We start from the raw sequence: 19121 nt of genomic DNA, 5'->3' as shown, positions 1-19121 counted from the left end.
GGAATCATTGCAGAGAGACTGTGACTCTTGCCTTTGGGCAGCTGTAAATGTGGGGAAATGGAGCTCCATTTAGAATCTGGGAATCTCTTGGCAGTGGACAGTGTATGGGGTTTACTCCGTTATAGTATCTGCCATTGTGGGACATTCTCAGTTGGTTAACACTTTACGTGTACTTCTGCCTGAGAGGAGGCCTGCCAGAGGAGCAGTTTGTTGGGCAACGGGTGTACTGTTCCTGACTTGGCAGTAAGCCGTTCTACCTTACCAGCTCTTCTGCAACTGTCTAAGATTCACCAGGTCACAAGCTTCTGCTCTGCAAATGGAGGGTAACTCAAAGACCAGCCTCTTTCTACCTGCTCAGGCTTACTCAATAACTTGGCTGCACTTTTTCATAATGAAGCTCCCACCTCTGTATGCTGCTGTTGGTCTGAAAACATTAAGCTGCGGCCTCTTTTGAATAGGATGCTTTTTGCCTTAAGACCTGAACCCAGTTTTTGGAAGTGCCTTAGGGAGGAGCTTCCTCTCTGACCTCAAGGGGAGGAGGCGGTCATTAGGAAGTGGTGGGTGGAGCCTCGACTCTACTTCTGCTGTCTCTCTCCGTTCATCGCATAGCCCTTTGGCTATCTATCTCTGTTTACCTCGAAGCCTTTTTTGAGGAGCTGCAGAAGGTGCATGAGGCACTAGCTGGACATTCTTTGGAATACCCTCCTTTTGGGTGGGGTCAGCAGACACAAGAGTACCATGTGGCCTAGTTACCAAGATGAACACGAGTTCAACGCCCACCTGGTTTGCCGCATGTGCTGTATGGGTTAGTATGTGAAGTTTTTTCCTTGTCTGGGCCTGTGGATCCCAAATAGCCCTTGTTGTCATTGACTCATAGGAGTATATGGGTTTTGAAGTCTTGCAGGTGTTACAGCCTTTGTGCTTTTAAAATGTGCAGGGGAATACACGGGTGCCCTACTTCCTGGGGAACTTCTTAAGCTTGTAGTGACTGGCAGTTAAGATCCTGAGCTTTGGGTGTGGGACTTTTTTATAGAGGCTGAATTCATGCTCATGCTTCTTTTTGCCTGTATCAGGAAACCACTTTTAAGTTATATTGCATAGTTCTGAGAGTCCAGGATGTATTTTTAGCAGAAGTTGGTTGGTTACGGAGTCCACCTCTGAGCAGACTGGATGCGGGAGGGGGGGGTGGAGGGGGAGGGAGGAGTCATGGCCCGGGTTTCCTCTTTCACTTACTCTTTTCTGCCAGCTATGAAGAGGGAAGAGGGCTCCAGGATGGTCTGAGGACGGGACCTGGGACGGGACAGGGTTGGGGGGGGGCACCTAAAGAAGAATTGCAGGCTAGGAGGAGTGTTGTGTAGGCTGTGACTTAGGTTTCCCTGGATAAAGGACAAGAGTTCATTTAAATCCTGTTCTGTGACCTTGAGCAAGTGGCCCAGGCTTTTTGGCCACAGGTTTCTTTGGCTTCCAAACTGCAGGGTGCACAGACTGGTGCTGGAATGAGATGTCAGTTCATCTGTTCTTGGTAAAATGAAAAAGGTAAGGAGAAAGTAGTGTGCCTTTCATAAAAGGAAACTCATTTCAAGACCTGTCCTTTACTGTGATTGTCCTTCCTACTTTTCTGGCATTAAAATGTCCTTTATTTTATGAAAGAATTTGTCTTAGGTAGTAGTTTGGTTTTAGATTATCCCTACTTAGCAAAAGAAAAGATTGACAGCTTTATGTTAGGTTTTCTGATTTATTTTGGAACACGTACTGGTTTGGAAACTCCTGGATTGATCAACTTTGATAATCAAAATATCTTTTGATATTATTTTCTCGAATCTCTAAAGCAGAACAAAATTGTGACCCAAATAGGCAGATTTTTCACTAAAGTTGAAATCGCCAGCTATTTTATCGAGGGGAGAGAGCAGAAGAAATCTCAGAAGGGGTGTAGGAGAGCTACAGTTATGATTCTGTCTCCTGACCACTAGGCCAGTGCTGCCAGATATTTAAGTGCTTTGTGAGAAACAAAGGTGGTATTATAATAATGTTTGGGGCACATGGAGGGGCAGATTTAGTCTGTTGTTGTCATGCAGTCTAGTCTTCTATCTTTCTGGTATCATTGAGATTTCCTTCCTGAGATCTAGAGAAAAGAATCTTCTGTATCTGAAAGTGCTTAGAGATAAAAGGGCCCCTTTTCTCTAACCAACTGAGGAGTTTAAGGAAGTTTAGAATCTTTATTGAAAGTTTGGGGGCAAAAACATTCTTTCTCATCGTACCCTGTTTAATCCCCCAAGGCAGGGTGGCCTAACGGACTCTGGCATCACCTGTCTGCTTGGGGCTCCAGCCCTACCATTAAATGGCTAGATGAGCTAGGGGAATTGCTTGATCTTTCTATGCCTTGGTTTCCTCATTTTTCAAAAGGGGGTTTAAATAGACCTAACTCAGAGTCATTATGAGGAGTACGTGATATTCAAGCACTTAGCCCAGTGTAAGCTCTGCAGGTGATTTTGATATGACTGGTTCACAGACTGGTATTTGGGAACCACTGACCTAGTCCAAACTCCAAAATTGTAGATGAAACTCAGATTCAAAGAGGGGAGCTGAGTGTTCTGTAAGGTAAGCATTGTAGACTAGAGGCCAGCAAATCCAAGTTACAGACCTGATTGTGCCCCTGTGTCACTTTATCCCACTTAAGAGGGCTTCTTAGGGCTTGGATTTCTACATCTTTCAGATGATATTTTGAGGATTCTTAAACCTTTGATCTCTTTGTATCTGTGATTTAGCTTTTCTGATAATCTAATGAATATTCAAGAAACTATTGAACTTTTCCCCCTCTTCCCTTCTCCTTGTATGCCTCTCCCTCCATCTCTATGGCTCATTTCTCTCACCACCATGCTTACTCCTGGCTTATTTCTTTATCTAACTTCTGTTGTTTACTCTTGGATTCCCAGTAGACCAAAAATTATTAATAAAGTTCCAGTTTGCCTGAGAAATAACATAAAACTTTAATTCTGCACTGAAGTTTATAGAATTATCACTTCCCTAAACTCCCATTTCTCAGTCTTCACTGAGACATTCTAAGCCCCCCAACCCTTGGTGATAGATGTCTGTCATGAATCCCAGTTACAGTTATAGTTTTCACCTCCCTTCTTCCTGTCATTACACAGGACGATATTGTGTTGCTTTCTAGTAATTTCAAGGGGTGGTGATTGATTAAAAGTCCATCACAGACTTGGATTTGAACCCCAGTTCTGCTACTAGCTAACTGTGTGACTTTGGGCAAATTATTAATAAGCCTTTTTGAGCCTCAATTTGAACTATAAAAATAAGAGTAAATAGTGTGTGCTTGGTAGAGTTGTGAGGACTGAGTCAAATACTAAATGAGACAGTCCTTGCACAGTGCCTGACGCAGAGTAAACACGATATCTAGGTCTGTCTTATCTCCCAGAGTTGACTTATATATGTTTGAGGATAGTGCCATTGTATATTTTCGGTAAGCACAGTTAATTGCTTGATCTCTGTCTATGTATCTGTCTTTTTTCCCCTTCCTCCCTCCCTTTCTTCCTTCTTGAAGTATAGTTGACACATAATGTTATATTAGGTTCAGATGTATGATTCAAAAAGTTTATACATTCTGTCTCACCACAAATGTATCTACCATCTGTCACTATATGCTATTACAATATTATTGACTATATTGTCTGTGGTGTACCTTTGATTCCCATGACTTACTCATGGAAGTAAATGGAAGCCTGTATCTCGCACTCCTCTTTGCCCATTTTGCCCATCCCCAAACCCCTCTCCCCTCTGGCAGCCATCAGTTTGTCTTCTGTATTTATGGGTCTGTTTTTTTCAGCCTCTTTTCTTTGAGCTTACATGAAGTAGTGCAAAGTCTCCTGGGTCCGTATGTGACAAGAAGAATTTAGGAAAGCTGTAACCGTAGTTGGGACATCTGAATGGAAATCCCTGCTCCTTACTGAAAAGCAGCCTTTTAATTATCATTTGGGAATACTTAGTCTGACTTTGAAAATACCACCTTAAAGTGTCCTTGTATATAACGTTGGCACATAGTGGGCTTTCAGTATATATTTGTTAAATGAATGAGTATTCTTGAGTACCCATTATTTTCTTAAATGTTGGTTTAAAAAAAAAAGATTGATTGATTGATTGATTTTTTATCTGACAGAGAGAGACACAGCAAGAGAGGGAACACAAGCAGGGGGAGTGGGAGAGGGAGAAGCAGGCTTCCCACCAAACAGGGAGCCCGATGTGTGGCTCAGTCCCAGGACCCTGGGACCATGACCTTAGCCTAAGGGAGATGCTTAACAACTGAGCCACCCAGGCACCCCAAATGTTGGGTTATTAAGGAAATTTAAAACATGGTCTTGACTCTAAAGAGCTGAAGATAAATAGGATTTACACAGAGAGGTATGTAACAATAGTTTTTATATGCTTTGTGTCAAGTAAAGTGAGTAAACACAGGCACCTGCAGGCATCTAGAAATGGCTGGCATAGGTGGAAAGATGTAAAGGGAGAAGTGGGACTTCAGCTGGACCTTCTAAGGAGGCTCTAACTTAGATAACCCAAAATGAGGGAGACAGATACTCTGGTAGGGCAACAGAGACAAGAATGTGCAAGTTATGTTTGGAAACAATGATATCAAAATGACCCAGGTGAGTCATGCAGGGGAGAGCCCAAAGATAAAGTTGGAAGAGTAGATTATAAATTTCTTCAGGTCAGAGGCCAGGTATTTATCTCCTCCAACTACCTAACACACAGGGAATAAAAACCAGAATTGAATGTCAAAGGGTTATAACAGACTATGGAAACGAAGGACCTGGACTTGGTCTTCTGGGAGCCACTAAAGGATTTTTGAGTAGAGGGATGATATGGGCAAAGTGGTGATTTCGGAAGATAAGTTGAGATAGGGTGTCTGGTGTACTTCCCACAGCCACACCTATCAACTGTTAGCTTCAAATATGTAGCCTCAATTCTGACTGTTCTTCCGAACTCTAGACCTGACGTTCCAACTGCCAGCAAGAAGGTCTGCTAACACCTCATTTTTCTTCGACTTAACTCAACCTACCCAACACCCAATCTATGCCTCCTATTTTCCTAATCTTATGATAATACTCCTCCCAGTTGCTGGAAACATTAGGTAACCAACATTTATTTATTTATTTTTTAAAGATTTTATTTATTTATTTGACAAAGAGAGATCACAAGTAGGCAGAGAGTCAGGCAGAGAGCCAGAAGCAGGCTTCCCGCTGAGCAGAGAGCCTGATGTGGGACCCTGGGATCAGGACCTGAGCAGAAGACAGAGGCTTCTTCTCAGGCGCCCCGGTGACCAACATTTATTGACTAGAAACATTAGAATTATTTTGAACCTTCCTTTTCCTTCTTAACACATCTAGTCAATATTTAAGAGCTATTGTTTCTGCCTCTACGTTATCTTATGGATCTGCCTGCCCTCTTTATAACTTTACTGTCTCTGCTCTAGTTCATACTCCTAGATTTCTTTCTTGGTTTGTCATTGGTAGACCTCTAACTGATTCTTGTACCCCTTAGTGTCTCTCTGCTGCAGACTGGCCTTCAGTCCAATGCCAGATTTATCTCTTCAGAACACGTTCTGCTTCAAAAAATCTTGGGGTGGGGGTGCCTGGGTGGCTCAGTTGTTAAGCATCTGCCTTTTGGCTCAAGTCATGATCCCAGGGTCCTGGGATCAAGCCCCGCATTGGGCTCCCTGCTCCGTGGGAAGCCTGCTTCTCCCTCTCCCACTTTCCCTGCTTGTGTTCCCTCTCTCGCTGTGTCTCTCTCTGTCAAATAAATACATAAAATCTTAAAAAAAAAATCTTAGGGCGCCTGAGTAGTACAGTCGGTTAAGTGTCCAGTCTTGTTTTCGGCTCAGGTTGCGATCTCAGGGTCATGAGATCAAGCCTTGTGTCAGGCTCCGTGCTTGGTGCAGTCCGCTTGAGACTTTGTCTCCGTCTCCCTCTACCCCTTGCCCTGCTTATGTTCTCTCTGTCTTTCTCAAATAAATAAGTAAATCTTTTAAAAGTCTCATGGTGTCATTTTATTTACTGAATTAAGTAGATGCTCCTCTAGTTTTTTGCAGTGATTTAACCTCATGTGACCTTGTAAGCCTCCTTTTTCATTTAGTTGCTAAATATATGCTGTGCATAGCTATGCTACTCCCTGAAACACATCCTGTATACTTACATTTCTCTGAATTGCTGCTCATACTTCTTTTTCAGTTTTGAATTCCTTAACTCCTTTTCATGCTGCTCAAATCCTAATTGTTATCCAAGGTTTGGTGCAAACACTATGCCTTCCATGAACTCTTCTCCTACCCCTCTATCAGAATTAATCAATTGTGATTATCAGCATCATTTTGTGTAGCTTGTATCTGGTGTGTTATTTGCTTGATATTATTGTTAATTATTTATATATTGGTGTTTGCCACTAGGTTGCAAATTTCATGAGGTCAAGGAAGAGGCCTATTCTGACTATTTGCCTTCTCTGTCAGCTCACATATCTCATTTTTAAATTTCCAGGAGGTTGGTGCCTCGGGCTTTTTCTTCTCTTCCTCCTCCTCCTTCTTCTTCTTCTTCTTTTTTTTTTTTTTTTTTTAAGATTTTATTTATTTATGAGCGAGAGAGAAAGCCCGAGCACATCAGTAGAGGGAGGGGCAGAGGGAGAGAGAGATGCAGACTCCTGGCTGAACAGGGAGCCTGATGACCTGGGACTTGACCCCAGGACCCTGAGATCATGGCCTGAGCCGAAGGCAGACGCTTACCAGCTGAGCCAGCCAAGTGCCCCATTGGGCTTCTTGAACCATTTGTGATTTTTCTGTGGCCCTGAGGGAAACAAGCAGAAGTTCTTCTTTTATTTGCTTTTGATTATAATGATTTATAATGCACTGGGATTGTGTTACCAGCTATGTTGGATTAGAACACAGAACTTTGCATCTCAAATGGAGGCTTTAATTCCAACTCTAGGTCCATTCTCAAATTGCTCCTAGTAGAGTAGGGCAGATAGACATGTAAACAATAATACCTTGCAATAAGCACAAGAGAAAGATCACCTAAACCAGTGTGTGTAAGGGATAGGAAAACTCCTGGGGGAGTTGAATACAGAGCAAGGAGTAGACAGACAAGGGGAGAGCTATATTCCACACAGAATGAACAGTGAATACAAGGGCAAGATTACACTTGGGCAAGAATATTCAGCAAGGCTGAAAGTTAGAATTTTTATGAAAGGGTAGAGAAGGATGAGTGGCAGGCAGGCATCACATCATAATGGGTCTTAGATGCCAAGGTAAAAAGTTTTAATATTATCCTGAATGGAGGCATCAGGCTTTGGAATCCAATGGAGCTGAGTTCAAATTTAACTTCTTTACCTACCTTGTGACCCCAGACAGATTACTTAACCTCTCTGTGCTTTATCTTTCCAATTAAATAATGTCTAGCTTTCAGGGTTGTTGAGCATTAGAAATGATATATGTAAGGCATGTAGCACATAAGTGGTATTCAGTAAATGTTAACTATTAATATTAATAGGAGGGTAAGGAGTCACTGAAGGATTTTAAGGCAGACAGTAACAAGATCAGTTTTGGTAGGAAGATTGCTGGCAGCATTGAAAAGGATGGTATCTTAGTTTGGGAGGTGAGGAAGTGGAGACAGCATTATTATCATACTTGTTCAGGAAGCCAAGCGGAAAGGAAAGAGAGAAGTTAAAAGTATACAAACTAGGGAATAATTGTTGGATTAAGATTCCCAAAAGAAGGCAAGAGGTGGGATCCAGATTCTAGGTGGAAGGGCTTGCCTAAGTTACCAAAGGACATATCTGCAGGTGAATCTAATACAGAGAAAATTAGGGTACATATTGGTTGCTTAATGGACTGTAATGGTCTTAATAAAAGTTGGACACAGGTATTAAATCCTTCTAATTAAGTAACCCTCCCCCATTATTCATTGGTATCTCAGTATGTTCAATCTTAGAATTTCCCAGTGGGCAGTTGGGTTCTTTTTTGGCAGTTCATAGCCTTTGGTAGGGCCAAGTTTATAAGAAGCATCAAAGAATATGGCCTTTTAAAAATTGACTGGGGAGGGGCGCCTGGGTGGCTCAGTTGGTTAAGCGACTGCCTTCAGCTCAGGTCATGATCCTGGAGTCCTGGGATCGAGTCCCACATCGGGCTCCCAGTTCCACGGGGAGTTTGCTTCTCCCTCTGACCTTCTCCTCGCTCATGCTCTCTCTCGCTGTCTCTCTCTCTCAAATAAATTAATTTAAAAAAAAAATTTGACTGGGGTATCTTTGAAAATTCTACCTCCAGTGTTAGTTAGATAGAAGGATCTTTGCTAGGCCTGGAATTAAATTAGGGATTTATGTGTAGGGAGCCAAACCTAAAACTTTTTTTTTTTTTTTAAAGTTTGGAAGTCTGAGCTGTTTGGAGCGTTCTGAAAGTTTAATAGTTAAAAGTTGCTCTTAGGCTTTTGTAATGAATTTCCTTGCTAAAATACTATGATCGTAAACCCCAGGCACTGCAATTTCTATCCTATTGTCTTAATGCTTAAATCAGGAAAGAACTTACATGTACTTGATGGGTCTGGGACGCAGGATCCTAAAAAAGGATCCTTCAGCTTTGGGGGCACAGTTGTTCCATAAAAACCCTTTTCTAAGGAACTTACAGCTCAGCTCTAATGCAGGCTACCTGGTCTTGAGAAGTGCATGTAATCATGTTGCCATTAGTAGTTATGCTCAGAATAGTTACTTGGACCTCTTGCTGCTGAATTAGAAGTCTGTTTTTTAGCTATTGGAAACATAATAAGATGGACCAGTGTCCATTGTGCCCGTTGCATCTTCAGGTCTAAAATAAAGGAGGCAGTAGAGTGGAAAGAAATCCCATGAATTCCGCCTCTTCTTTATATATACATACACATACATAGACATGTGTGTTTATATATATATACACATATACATACCTACATATACATATACATACATATATATATCTCCCCAACACAGAGCTTGAACTCACAACCCTGAGATCAAGACCTGAACTGAGATCAAGAGTCAGATGCTTAACTGACTAAGCCACCCTGGTACGCCCTGCTCCTTCTTTAAATGTTGGTTAGTTTAAAAGGAAATTTGTTAACTTTTCTTTTCCATCTCTTATTTAACCTGTCATGGTAAACACATTTAACTTTTATAATAAAAAATTCTGAAGAGAAAAATAGCTAGGAAAACTTGTGTTTCTAGAGTGAGACTTTTGTAAAACTGGCAATGGCCGTTCTTGGTTATGAAGGTATTAATGTGGTGAGGCAGAATGGGTTTGGTAGTGGTGAAATGTAGAGGGGCACAACTTTTAGTTGGCTTTAATTTTGTTTTCACATCGTGGCTGCATGTTTCAGCACACAGGTGACACTTATTGGGGTGTTGGAGTTTTTAACATACTGGACTGTTTTCCCCATAGGGGAATTCAGCTCTGATTTCATTCTGTGTGTTTCATTAGCCAGTCTTCTTATCATATATTGGCTAGTCAAGAAAGTTTTTGTTTTTGTTTTAGGTCATATCCTGCAGAGCTGTAGCTGTTAGCAGCATTGGGAGATATAAAAAGTAAAGCATACTCTCTTTCCTTAGGAGTTAGTGATCTCATTGGTGATGTAAGAATAAGCATATTAAAAGTTGAGGACTCTAGGGGCACCTGGGTGGCTCAGTGGGTTAAAGCCTCTGCCTTCGGCTCGGGTCATGATCCCAGGGTCCTGGGATCGAGCCCCGCGTCTGGCTCTCTGCTCAGTGGGGAGCCTGCTTCCCTTCCTCTCTTGCCTGCCTCTCTGCCTGCTTGTGATCTCTGTCTGTCAAATAAATAAATAAATAATCTAAAAAAAAAAAAGTTGAGGACTCTATATAATTATATAAGTGCTGATTGAGTGATTAGCATAGTAAGTGCCATTAAAATTTGTAGGACAAAGAGACTGTTGAGACCTGGAGTTGTCAGGAGAGGCTGCCAAAGTAATTTTTCTCAAGCACACATCTGATCATGTCTTCTCTTATTTAAAATTTTTCAGAGCTTTCTCTTAGCTTCTCCTACCAATTTCTTAGTGGTAAAGTTTGGACTTACTAGCTTATAAGAAAGGTCATGATTTGGCCCATGCCATCCTATCTAGTTTTAAGTCTCTCCACTACCTAATACACATCCTGTCTTTCAACCATCCTTGATTCTGTGCACTTCTCTGAACATAAGCGCCTGGTTGTCTCCATGAATTTGCATTAGGTGAAATTTGCATGTAGTAACTTTGTCCCTTCCCTTTATTCTTCGCTAACTTCTGCTCATCTCTTAAGGTTTAGTTAGACTTACTCCTCTGGAAACTGACTAACTGCCCATGTGTCCCTCTCCTGTTCAGGTAGCTTAGCCATTTTTCTTCTGTTCTTGAGCACTCTGTGCTTAGCTCTGTTTATAGCATGTATCAAACTGCACTGAAGTTATTTCTTTTCTCTGCTAGACTGTCATCTATTTTATTTTATTATATTTTTATAAAGTAGTCTCCACACCCAACATGGGACTTGAATGCATGACCCCAAGATCAGGAATTGCGTGCTCAACCAACTAAGCCAGCCAGGTACCTCGACTGTCATCTCTTTTAAAGATAGGGACTGTGACTTTGGTATCTATTTTTTCTTTTTAAATATTTTATTTATTTATTTGAGAGAGAGCAAGAGAAACCATGAGCTGGGGAGTGACTTTGGTATCTATCATCAGAGTCAAACACAGGCTCTTCCAAGCATGTAGGTCCTTAATAAAGATGTATTCAGAGAAGAAATGAGTGAATGAATGAATGAGCTAGATTTTAAAAAGTGAACAGTATTTGGGGTGCCTGGATGGTTCAGTTGGTTGGGCATCCAACTCCTGATTTTGGCTCAAGTCATGATCTAGGGGTCGTGGGATCAGGCCCCACGTCAGGGACTATGCTCAAATAAATAAATAAAATCTTTTTAAAAAGGAGTAAGTAATACTTGTAGAGAGAGAGAGAGTGGCATGCTGTGAAGAGAAAATAGTGTGAGCAGTGTCAGTGATTTAGATGAGACTGCAGTTGTAAGCTGATTCTCGTTCAGTCTGTAGATGACATAGGCTTGGAAAGGATAATGAAGATGTTGGATAATTGAATCAACATCTAAAAATTTCAAAATGTGGTGGGATGACGGTGCTCAAATCTAATAAAAATCCTGGCTTTGAATACTTGCAGGGCTGTATTAAGTGAAAGGTAGCCTGGGGCTCCGTGGTGGCTCGTGGAGTCACTCATGGGGTCATGATCCCAGAGTTCTGGGATCGGGCCTGCATAGGGCTTCAGCCCCAAATGGGGCTCCCTGCTCAGCGGGAAGTCTGCTTCTCCCTCTGCCCCTCACCCCACTCTCTCTCTTTCAAATAAATAAATCTTTTTTAAAAAATGTGGGAGGTAGCCTACACTTAAAAAAAAAATTCTAACAGTTCCAAATGAGAGCCAGTAGGGAGAATTTATAAGGAAGCAAATGATGACATATTTATAGAACTATTACATTGATATATTGCCTTAGGAGTAGTGAATTCTCTATTAAGTTTTAAGTATCAGGAATATTATAGACTTGTGCAGGATTTCAGCAGGCCTTTCAACCCTGAACAGATGATTCTTTGTTGTTGAAGGGAATCATGTTTCAGCAGGGAATAAGACTAGATAACTAACTCTAATTCCCCAGTTCTGTGCTATATAGTAGCAAGAGAGCACTGTTCCTTGCAAAGCAGGAAAAGATTCAAGGCTGAAAAGAAGGATGTGAAATTAAGAGCAAAGACAGGGATGAGGTAGCACTGAATGTCTATGAACTCAGAAATGTGAGTAGGTAGTACGTTCACCTGGAAGTGGAGAGAGTCAGCATTGTTTGAACAGCAGCTGTGCGGCTCTTACTAGGCAGTCAGTCAGAGGGGAGTAACTGGGCAGTAGGGAGGGAAGACCTCAATGATGTTTGTGAAGATTACTAGTGAACCAGAGTTATTTAATTCTGCCACTTTCTTCTGAAATGCTCTCTGACTTGGAGAAAAAATGGAAGAGATGAGCAGTGGTGGTAATTCAGTTTCCCAGATTGTCATGATGAACTTAGTGGTGGAAAGTTAGGCAGGTGACAGTTCCTGGGAGATTAGTGATGGCAGCTTTAATTGCTTAACTCTGTTGTCTAGCGTAGACCAGGATAAGCTTAGATGCTTTTAATAAAAGGGATAAAATAAGAATGGAGTGATAAAGTTGGGAATGATTAGGATGACTGTGTTTGGAGCAGGAATGTGTGACAGCGTGGTGGCTAGATATGAACTGGAGATGAAGTCAGTTGTGGATGATGCCAGAGGATGCGTGTGGAGATAGTAAATGTGAACTAAGTTGTTGGGAGGTTAAGGTAGATTTGCCATGTGGAGGAGGGCAGGCGCCAGGGAGTGGTCGATGACAGTGAGCATGATTTGAGCAAGATAATTAGGGGAGTGGCATAGGCTTCAAATAGAAGAAAAGGAGCAGGGCTGATGGATCACTGGTCTGGAAGTGCTCTGGGGAACTGGCAGATGTGGGAGAAAGGGAGTCCTCTGCAGGATCAGGCCTTTGGAATAGTGATTCCCAAGTATTGGCAGTCATGTTTTTGTGGATGGGATGCACAAAACTGAGAATGGAGAGTATGCCTACAAAGAAGTGGCTCTGTAGGACTTAGGAGAAGGAAGAACTGGGGCAGGTGTGCAGAGAGTTAAACTGAGCAGCTTTCTGGGGTTGCCTGGTTGGTAATGGCTGCTGCAGAAATGGGAGCTAGGGGTAGAAACCGGAACAGAGCAGGAGAGGGTGGGGGAGCAGAGCACTGGTCTGGCAGATCTATGTGAAGAGGGAGGTGGAACCTCCGTAGTGCGAGTGGCCCAAATGCCAAGTCCACTCAACCTCTTCTGCGGGTGGTGTTCACAACTTTGGCTTTTTGGAGGTTGCTTTGGGGGAAGTAGAGACTCATCCACTCCCCAGATTACGAAGCTAAAGAGACTTTGCCGTGGCATGGTTTCTGTCTAATCTATAAAGTGGCAAGATGGTCAGGACAGAAGAGGAAGTTCAGACAGGCCAAATTTCCCCAGCAACATGGGTCTGTGGAAACTCTCTCCACAGTCCATGGAGAAGCTGGGCTGTGGATGAAGCGGGGTAGGGGAACTTATCTGGGCCGTGCTAAGCCAATGCCTTCTCTGTGTTTCCTTTACAGATGAACGGGACCGTGTTCAGAAGAAGACATTCACCAAGTGGGTCAACAAGCACCTGATGAAGGTAGGACTCCTTTGTAGCTGCTGCCCCAGCACCTCTGGCTGTGCCTAAGCTGGATCTGTCAGTCCTTCTCTCGGAGAGTTCAGATTGCTTGTCATGTGCTCGATGCAGATACACATGTGACTTTTTAAAAATAACTAACATAGTCATAACCGTGTGGAAACTTGTACTGATCAGTTTCTTGGAGAGGACAGTAAGAAATGCCATTACCTCAGAACATGAAGGTTGAGGGTACCAGGGGGTGATTCTGGATTCAAAGAATACTTTGTCCTAGCTTTACAAATTATTTTATAAGCTCCCTTCTTTATTTTCATTTCTAGATCTGATTACTGTGTAAAGATGGGGCAGAGGGGGCTTTTGTTGTTCTTTTTCTTTAAGAGCAAAATCTTAAATGTTTAGTTTAAGCTGTTTTTACATGTGAATTTACACTGTAAACACCATGCAGTCTAAGACACAGAACGCTTCCAGAACGGCTAGGGTTGGGGGAAGATTTTCTTATTGTCTTTAAGTAGAGGAGAAACCAAGGCAGAGACATGTTAAAAGCCCACCTAAGGATAAGCAGTATGACTAATATGGCAGTCCAGATTTGAAAATAACATTTTTGAATAGTGTATCATAATTACTCAAATACTTCACATAATTTTGAGTTATATTGATTACTGCTCTGGGAAAGGTCACCAGTGACCTCTTAATTGCCATATCCAGTAGCCTAGTTTTATCTTCCTCTTATTTGGTTTCTCTACAGTATCTGATACTGCTGACTAACTTAATATCCCTTAAAACCTTCTCTTATGTTGACTTATGAACACTGATTTTTCCTGAATTATCTCTTTTCCTCTATGCTTGCTTGCTTTCTTCCTTTCTTCCTCTCTTTCTTTTAAGATTTTATCTGTTCATTCATGAGAGACAGAGGCAGAAGCTGAGGGAAAAGTGGGCTCCCCAGGCAGCAGGGAGCCCAATGCGGGATTCGATGCCAGGACCCTGGAATCATGACCTGAGCCAAAGGCAGACACTTAATTATCTGAGCCACCCATGTGCCCTATGAGTGCCTTTTTCTTTCTCTGACTCCTCCATGTTGGTGGTCCTGGGGTCCTAAACTTACCCATTTTCTTGTTTTGTTCTCTGTACTCTTCTTTGGTAGTCTTGTGTTAGTCACAGGGATCATTTGTAGTGTGGAACACGAGGAAGCATAAGCAGAAAAAGGGTATGAGATGATCTCCTAGAATCTGATGTCTGGATGGAGCAAGGTTTTATTATGAAAACTAAACATTATCAGGCAGCTACTCTCTGTTTTTATTGAGGCCTTGTGTTCTCTCATTTTTCTTTCTTTCTGTATGTCTCCTACATTCATTGCTTCTGCCATTGCTTGTGTGGTGGCTGTCTCTCAAATGGTGATGTAATTTGTGGCTACAGAATTCTGTAGATACAAAACATAAAAAATCTGATCAGTTGGGGTGTTCTCTTCCTCCATGGGTCAGGTGTCCATGTGTAGCTCAGTAATCTATGGCTAGGGAGATGGTTATATAAATCAGTATGGCTCCTGAGGGCCACTGTTTAATGGGGGCTTCTGGTGAGGGCAGTTTTCAAAGTACAAGATCTGGATAAGGACATAATGATAGAGCCATTTCCTGTGTTCTTTCCTAAGCCAAAGACAGTGTACTCGACACTTTCATCTAGATGTCACCCAGACATATCCGTATTCAACACACCACAAATTGCTAAATATTTTCATTCATGTACTTAGCTATCCAAATTAGGAATCTAGAACTATTTTCAGGCAGCCCATCATATCCCTTGTCATCAGTTCCAATCAGTCACTTCTAGCTCAGAAAGATGATTGCACCTGACTTTTCTCCTCAATCCCCATGACCTCTGCTCTAGTCCAGGGCCTTTTCAGCTTGCCTTGATCACTGTAATAGCTCCTAGTAGTATTTTCTGTAGTAATACTGATAACACAAATAGTAGTAATAGTTTACTGAGTACTTACCATGAAGCTGACATTCTAGACTAAGTCCTCAATGTGGATTAGCTTCTTTATTGCTCAGTGAACTTATTCTGTAGACTATTTCAATTTTCCCATTTTATCAATGAGGGCAATGAACTTTAGAGAACTTAACTTCTTCAGGGTCACGCTACTAGAAAGAGGCAAAACTGAAATTTTAGAATTCAGACAACCTAAAGTATAGAACCTGTGCTCTTAATGTCTGCAGTAATGGCCCGGCTTCTGCCTGCCTTTCCAGGCTCATAGCATCGAATTCCCCTTCTACCTCAGGCACTTGGTGAACCATGTGCCATGCTAAGAGCCATGTGCATGCTATATGCTGTATCCTTGCTCATGCCGCTCCCTCTGTATGGAGCCTTCTCCAATCTCTGTTCTGCCTGTGTAACCCCAATTGAACATGACCTCAATAAATACTTTCCTAAATCTTCCATATGGGATTGACTACCCTTTTCTTTTGCCCTCACCGTATTCCTTATGTACTTCTGTTATAGCACTTGTATACGTTCTATATCTGTCTGTTGATTTTAACTTGAAGGTGGATACTGTGTCTTATTTTGTTAGTGTCAGGATAAAGAGAAGGGAAGAGAGACAGCGAGAGAAAATGGCTATTTCCCTCTAATTCCTTCAAGATGTACCATTTACTTCCAGTTTGATGACACAGAACTCTGTCATGATGCAGAGTCCTTGACAACCTGGTTCCAAGCCCCCCGGCGTCATTTGCAGGCATTGTCCTCTATGTAGCCTGTGCTGGGGCCACATGAGATAAGTCACTCCTCCCTAAACACTGCGTGCTTTCACACCTCTTTGCATATTCATCTCTTGTTCCCTAGAATGCATGTCCCAATCTGCTCTGCCTGGCCATCACCCACTTACCCTTCAAGGCCCACGTCCAATATCACCTTCCTGGGAATCTGACCTCCGGTCCTCAGACTAAATTAATCTCAACTCTGTCTCTCTTCCGTACCACTTTGAAGTAACGTCTTGTGTGTTCACACGTTGCCTCCCCTATCAGCATGCTCGCCGAGGGCTCAGACTGTATTGTACTACTTCCTCTACCATATACTGCACCACAGATAAGAGAAATACCCAGGATTTGTTGCTGTGAGCAAATAATATTTCAATTGTGTTTTATAGCTTACAGAGCACATTCTTATCTGGGTTGATTCTTATGATAACTCTGAAGGCAGTAAAGGTATTTTACCCTCTCAGTTTTCCCAACTAAGGAAAGTGAGAATTTGAAGGGGTAAAGTGACTTTCCCAAGATCATACAGCTAGTGAAGGAGGGAGCTAGGGACCACTCATGAGTCTTATGATTATAATTACTTGTTCTTTCTACTAAAAATGCCCCCAACTTACTCTTTCGTGCCTCATCTCTAACAATTGGAAGAATTGAATTTATCCTGACTCAGGCTGGTCTCCTTAACTTTGTAGTTGAACACAAATGCCCTGGCTCTCTGCTATTGCTGGTTGGATTTCTGCCTCAGTGCTGCGTGATGACAGGAGGCCCAGGGAGGGAGAAACGAGATGAACACAACAGAGCATTGTTAGAAATTGGAGGCCAGCCAGAGCTTTACTTCAGTCCCTGGCTATTTTTCCTCTCTTCTCAGACCCCCAGCTCTAGAGTTGCGATGGCATTTTCTCATCTTGGGATATTTCAGAGAGAGGGATTCACTGCTAATCAGAATCATTGCGCCATGTTGGCAGTCTTTGAACTTTGGGCTGAGAAATAGGGACTGAGATTTGTTTTTTGTAATTTAGGCATCTCTTGCTGTGCTCCCCAAGTACACCCAGATTAATGTGGCCATTGACAAGTAGATGGGTATGAGATCAAAGCAACAAGCCTCTCAAGCTCTGGATTTAGTTGACCTGGGATCTCTTGGATCCCCAGCTGTCTCTGTGGGAAATAGTTTGTTGTGGCATAGCAAATTAATTCCTCTTTATTAGTCAAGAACATTGTTGGTCCAATCTTAAAAGAGGGTTTTTTAAAACCACTGACATCTGTAATATATAAATAACCTAATTTAGAACAGAAGCCTACAAACTGAAGTGTTCTGGACATATGCTAGAACAGTCAAGAAGAGAAATCTAGAGGGGCACCTGGCTGGTTCAGTCAGTGGAACTTGTGACTCTCGATCTCAGGGTTGTGGGTTTGAGCCCCACGTTGGATGTAGAAATTATTTTAAAAAATTAAAAAATAAAATGTAAAAAAAAAAAGAGAAAAATCTAGAGTTTTATTACTTAAAAATTTTTTTTTAGTTTGGCTCCATGTGGGGCTTGAACTCACAACCCCAAGATCAAGCTTGGCATGCTCTACTGACTAAGCCAGCCAGGCACCCCCAAAAATCTAGTTTTTAAATGAGGTTTTATTTAAATTATTTATACCATGTCCCTAGGTCCTGGTAGCTGATAAAGTTTATGCCCTCAGAGAGAACTCCCAGAAAGGATGAGAGAACTGAGCACATGAGTCCCTAAGGAGGAGAAATGCTTTCTCTGATCAATTCTTGTTGACTTCAGAAGGTATAGGTAGAAAGGAGAGGCCAGTATTTAGTCTAGCAATGTAGAAGCTACCGGCCTTCCTGGAATTTCAGTTAAGAATTCCAGGTATACCAGCAAAAGTTTTCCAACTCCGAATTTTTACTCCAGAACTTCTCAGCTTTTCTTGTGAGGCTCCCTAGTTGGACATGAATTGGTAGGTAGCTGTAGTGATCCTGGGCACCACTGTTCTGCCATAGCCATGAGACAGCTCACCTTAGCACTGCATGGACTTTCACACGCCTTTGCTTATTGGCCTCTGTGCAAAAGGTCAGAAGGAGACTGGCAGTGGAGTTTCATTTAAGGATTGACAGAGTGGTGCTGTTTAGACCCAGAGGGGAGGAGCGTTGCCTTTGTTGTGTAGATGTGGCCACTTGGTGGTTCCTGTGCCTGGATCCGAGTTTTCAGGACGTGATTTCACTCCAGACACCTCTCAACCCCCACTGGAAGTTTTGGGCCTACCTTTGGACTGGATTTTCTGTTCGCTACACCTAAGCACCCTCACCTGCCTTTTATGGAAAGCTACCCTTTGTGGATTTTAGAATCATCCTTATCTTCAGAGACCCTTTGTGAGTCAGGTGTGGCAGGTGTCACTCACTGTTAGTTTCAACTTAAGGAATTCTCCAGAGAGACAATAGAATTCTTGCCAGCAAAGAGTCCCTCTGCTCACCCCAACAGGTTTCCAGCCTCTACTGATTCCCTGCATTTGAGCATCGTTTTTTCACAGGCAAAAAGTCTGGGACAACTGCACTCTGTTTTTTAGTGTTAACATTTCCACTTTTTAAACATTTTTTAAGCATTAGTATTTTTAGCATTAGCATTTAGGCTTTTCCTTGAGGATAAATTTAGCCATTGAATCAATATGGAATTCCCCTCTTACAGTTTAGAAATCTACAAATTCAGAAATCCATTTAAAGTTACCAGGCTCATTCTTACTTACTCTGTACCTTTTATAAATGTAGATGAGAATAAACAACATATTCTTCTCTTTAAAACTTTCTCCTCTGACCTGTTTATTGCTCTTCAACATAGTTTGGGTCAAGGACATAGAGCTGCTTGTGTTTCTTTTGTCTTAGAGGAAAGCTTTTCTTGATGAGGTTTGCTACAAGTGTCAAAGAATACCATGTGGCAGTCCTTGGTTCTTTTTGGAGGAGAGGAGTTCCCCTTAATATGTCCTTTCTACCCTTCCGGCATCCTGGAAGCCTTGTGAAGGGAAAGAACACTGAACTTGGAGTCAGGAGGTGGTGATGGGACACTTCCCAGCTCCATGATCTCACACAGGTTACTTAACTTCTCCAGGC

The 19121-nt window shown here is 42.1% G+C and overlaps 1 protein-coding gene across 1 annotated transcript in view; it reads left to right on the top strand.

Moving 5' to 3' along the window:
* MACF1 (microtubule actin crosslinking factor 1) overlaps positions 1 to 19121 on the top strand; it is a 325960-nt gene that overhangs the window by 100521 nt on the left and 206318 nt on the right. Inside the window, exon 2 of the mRNA XM_080800760.1 lies at positions 13228 to 13289. Within this exon, the coding sequence (XP_080656886.1) occupies positions 13228 to 13289 (62 nt within the window). The remainder of the gene's footprint in view (positions 1 to 13227; positions 13290 to 19121) is intronic.

The sequence above is a fragment of the Martes martes genome, assembly GCF_963455335.1.
Source record: "Martes martes genome assembly, chromosome: 4".
Lineage (NCBI taxonomy): Eukaryota > Metazoa > Chordata > Mammalia > Carnivora > Mustelidae > Martes > Martes martes.
The sequence above is the reverse complement of the archived record's forward strand: the minus strand, read 5'-3'. Positions and strand labels throughout refer to the sequence as shown.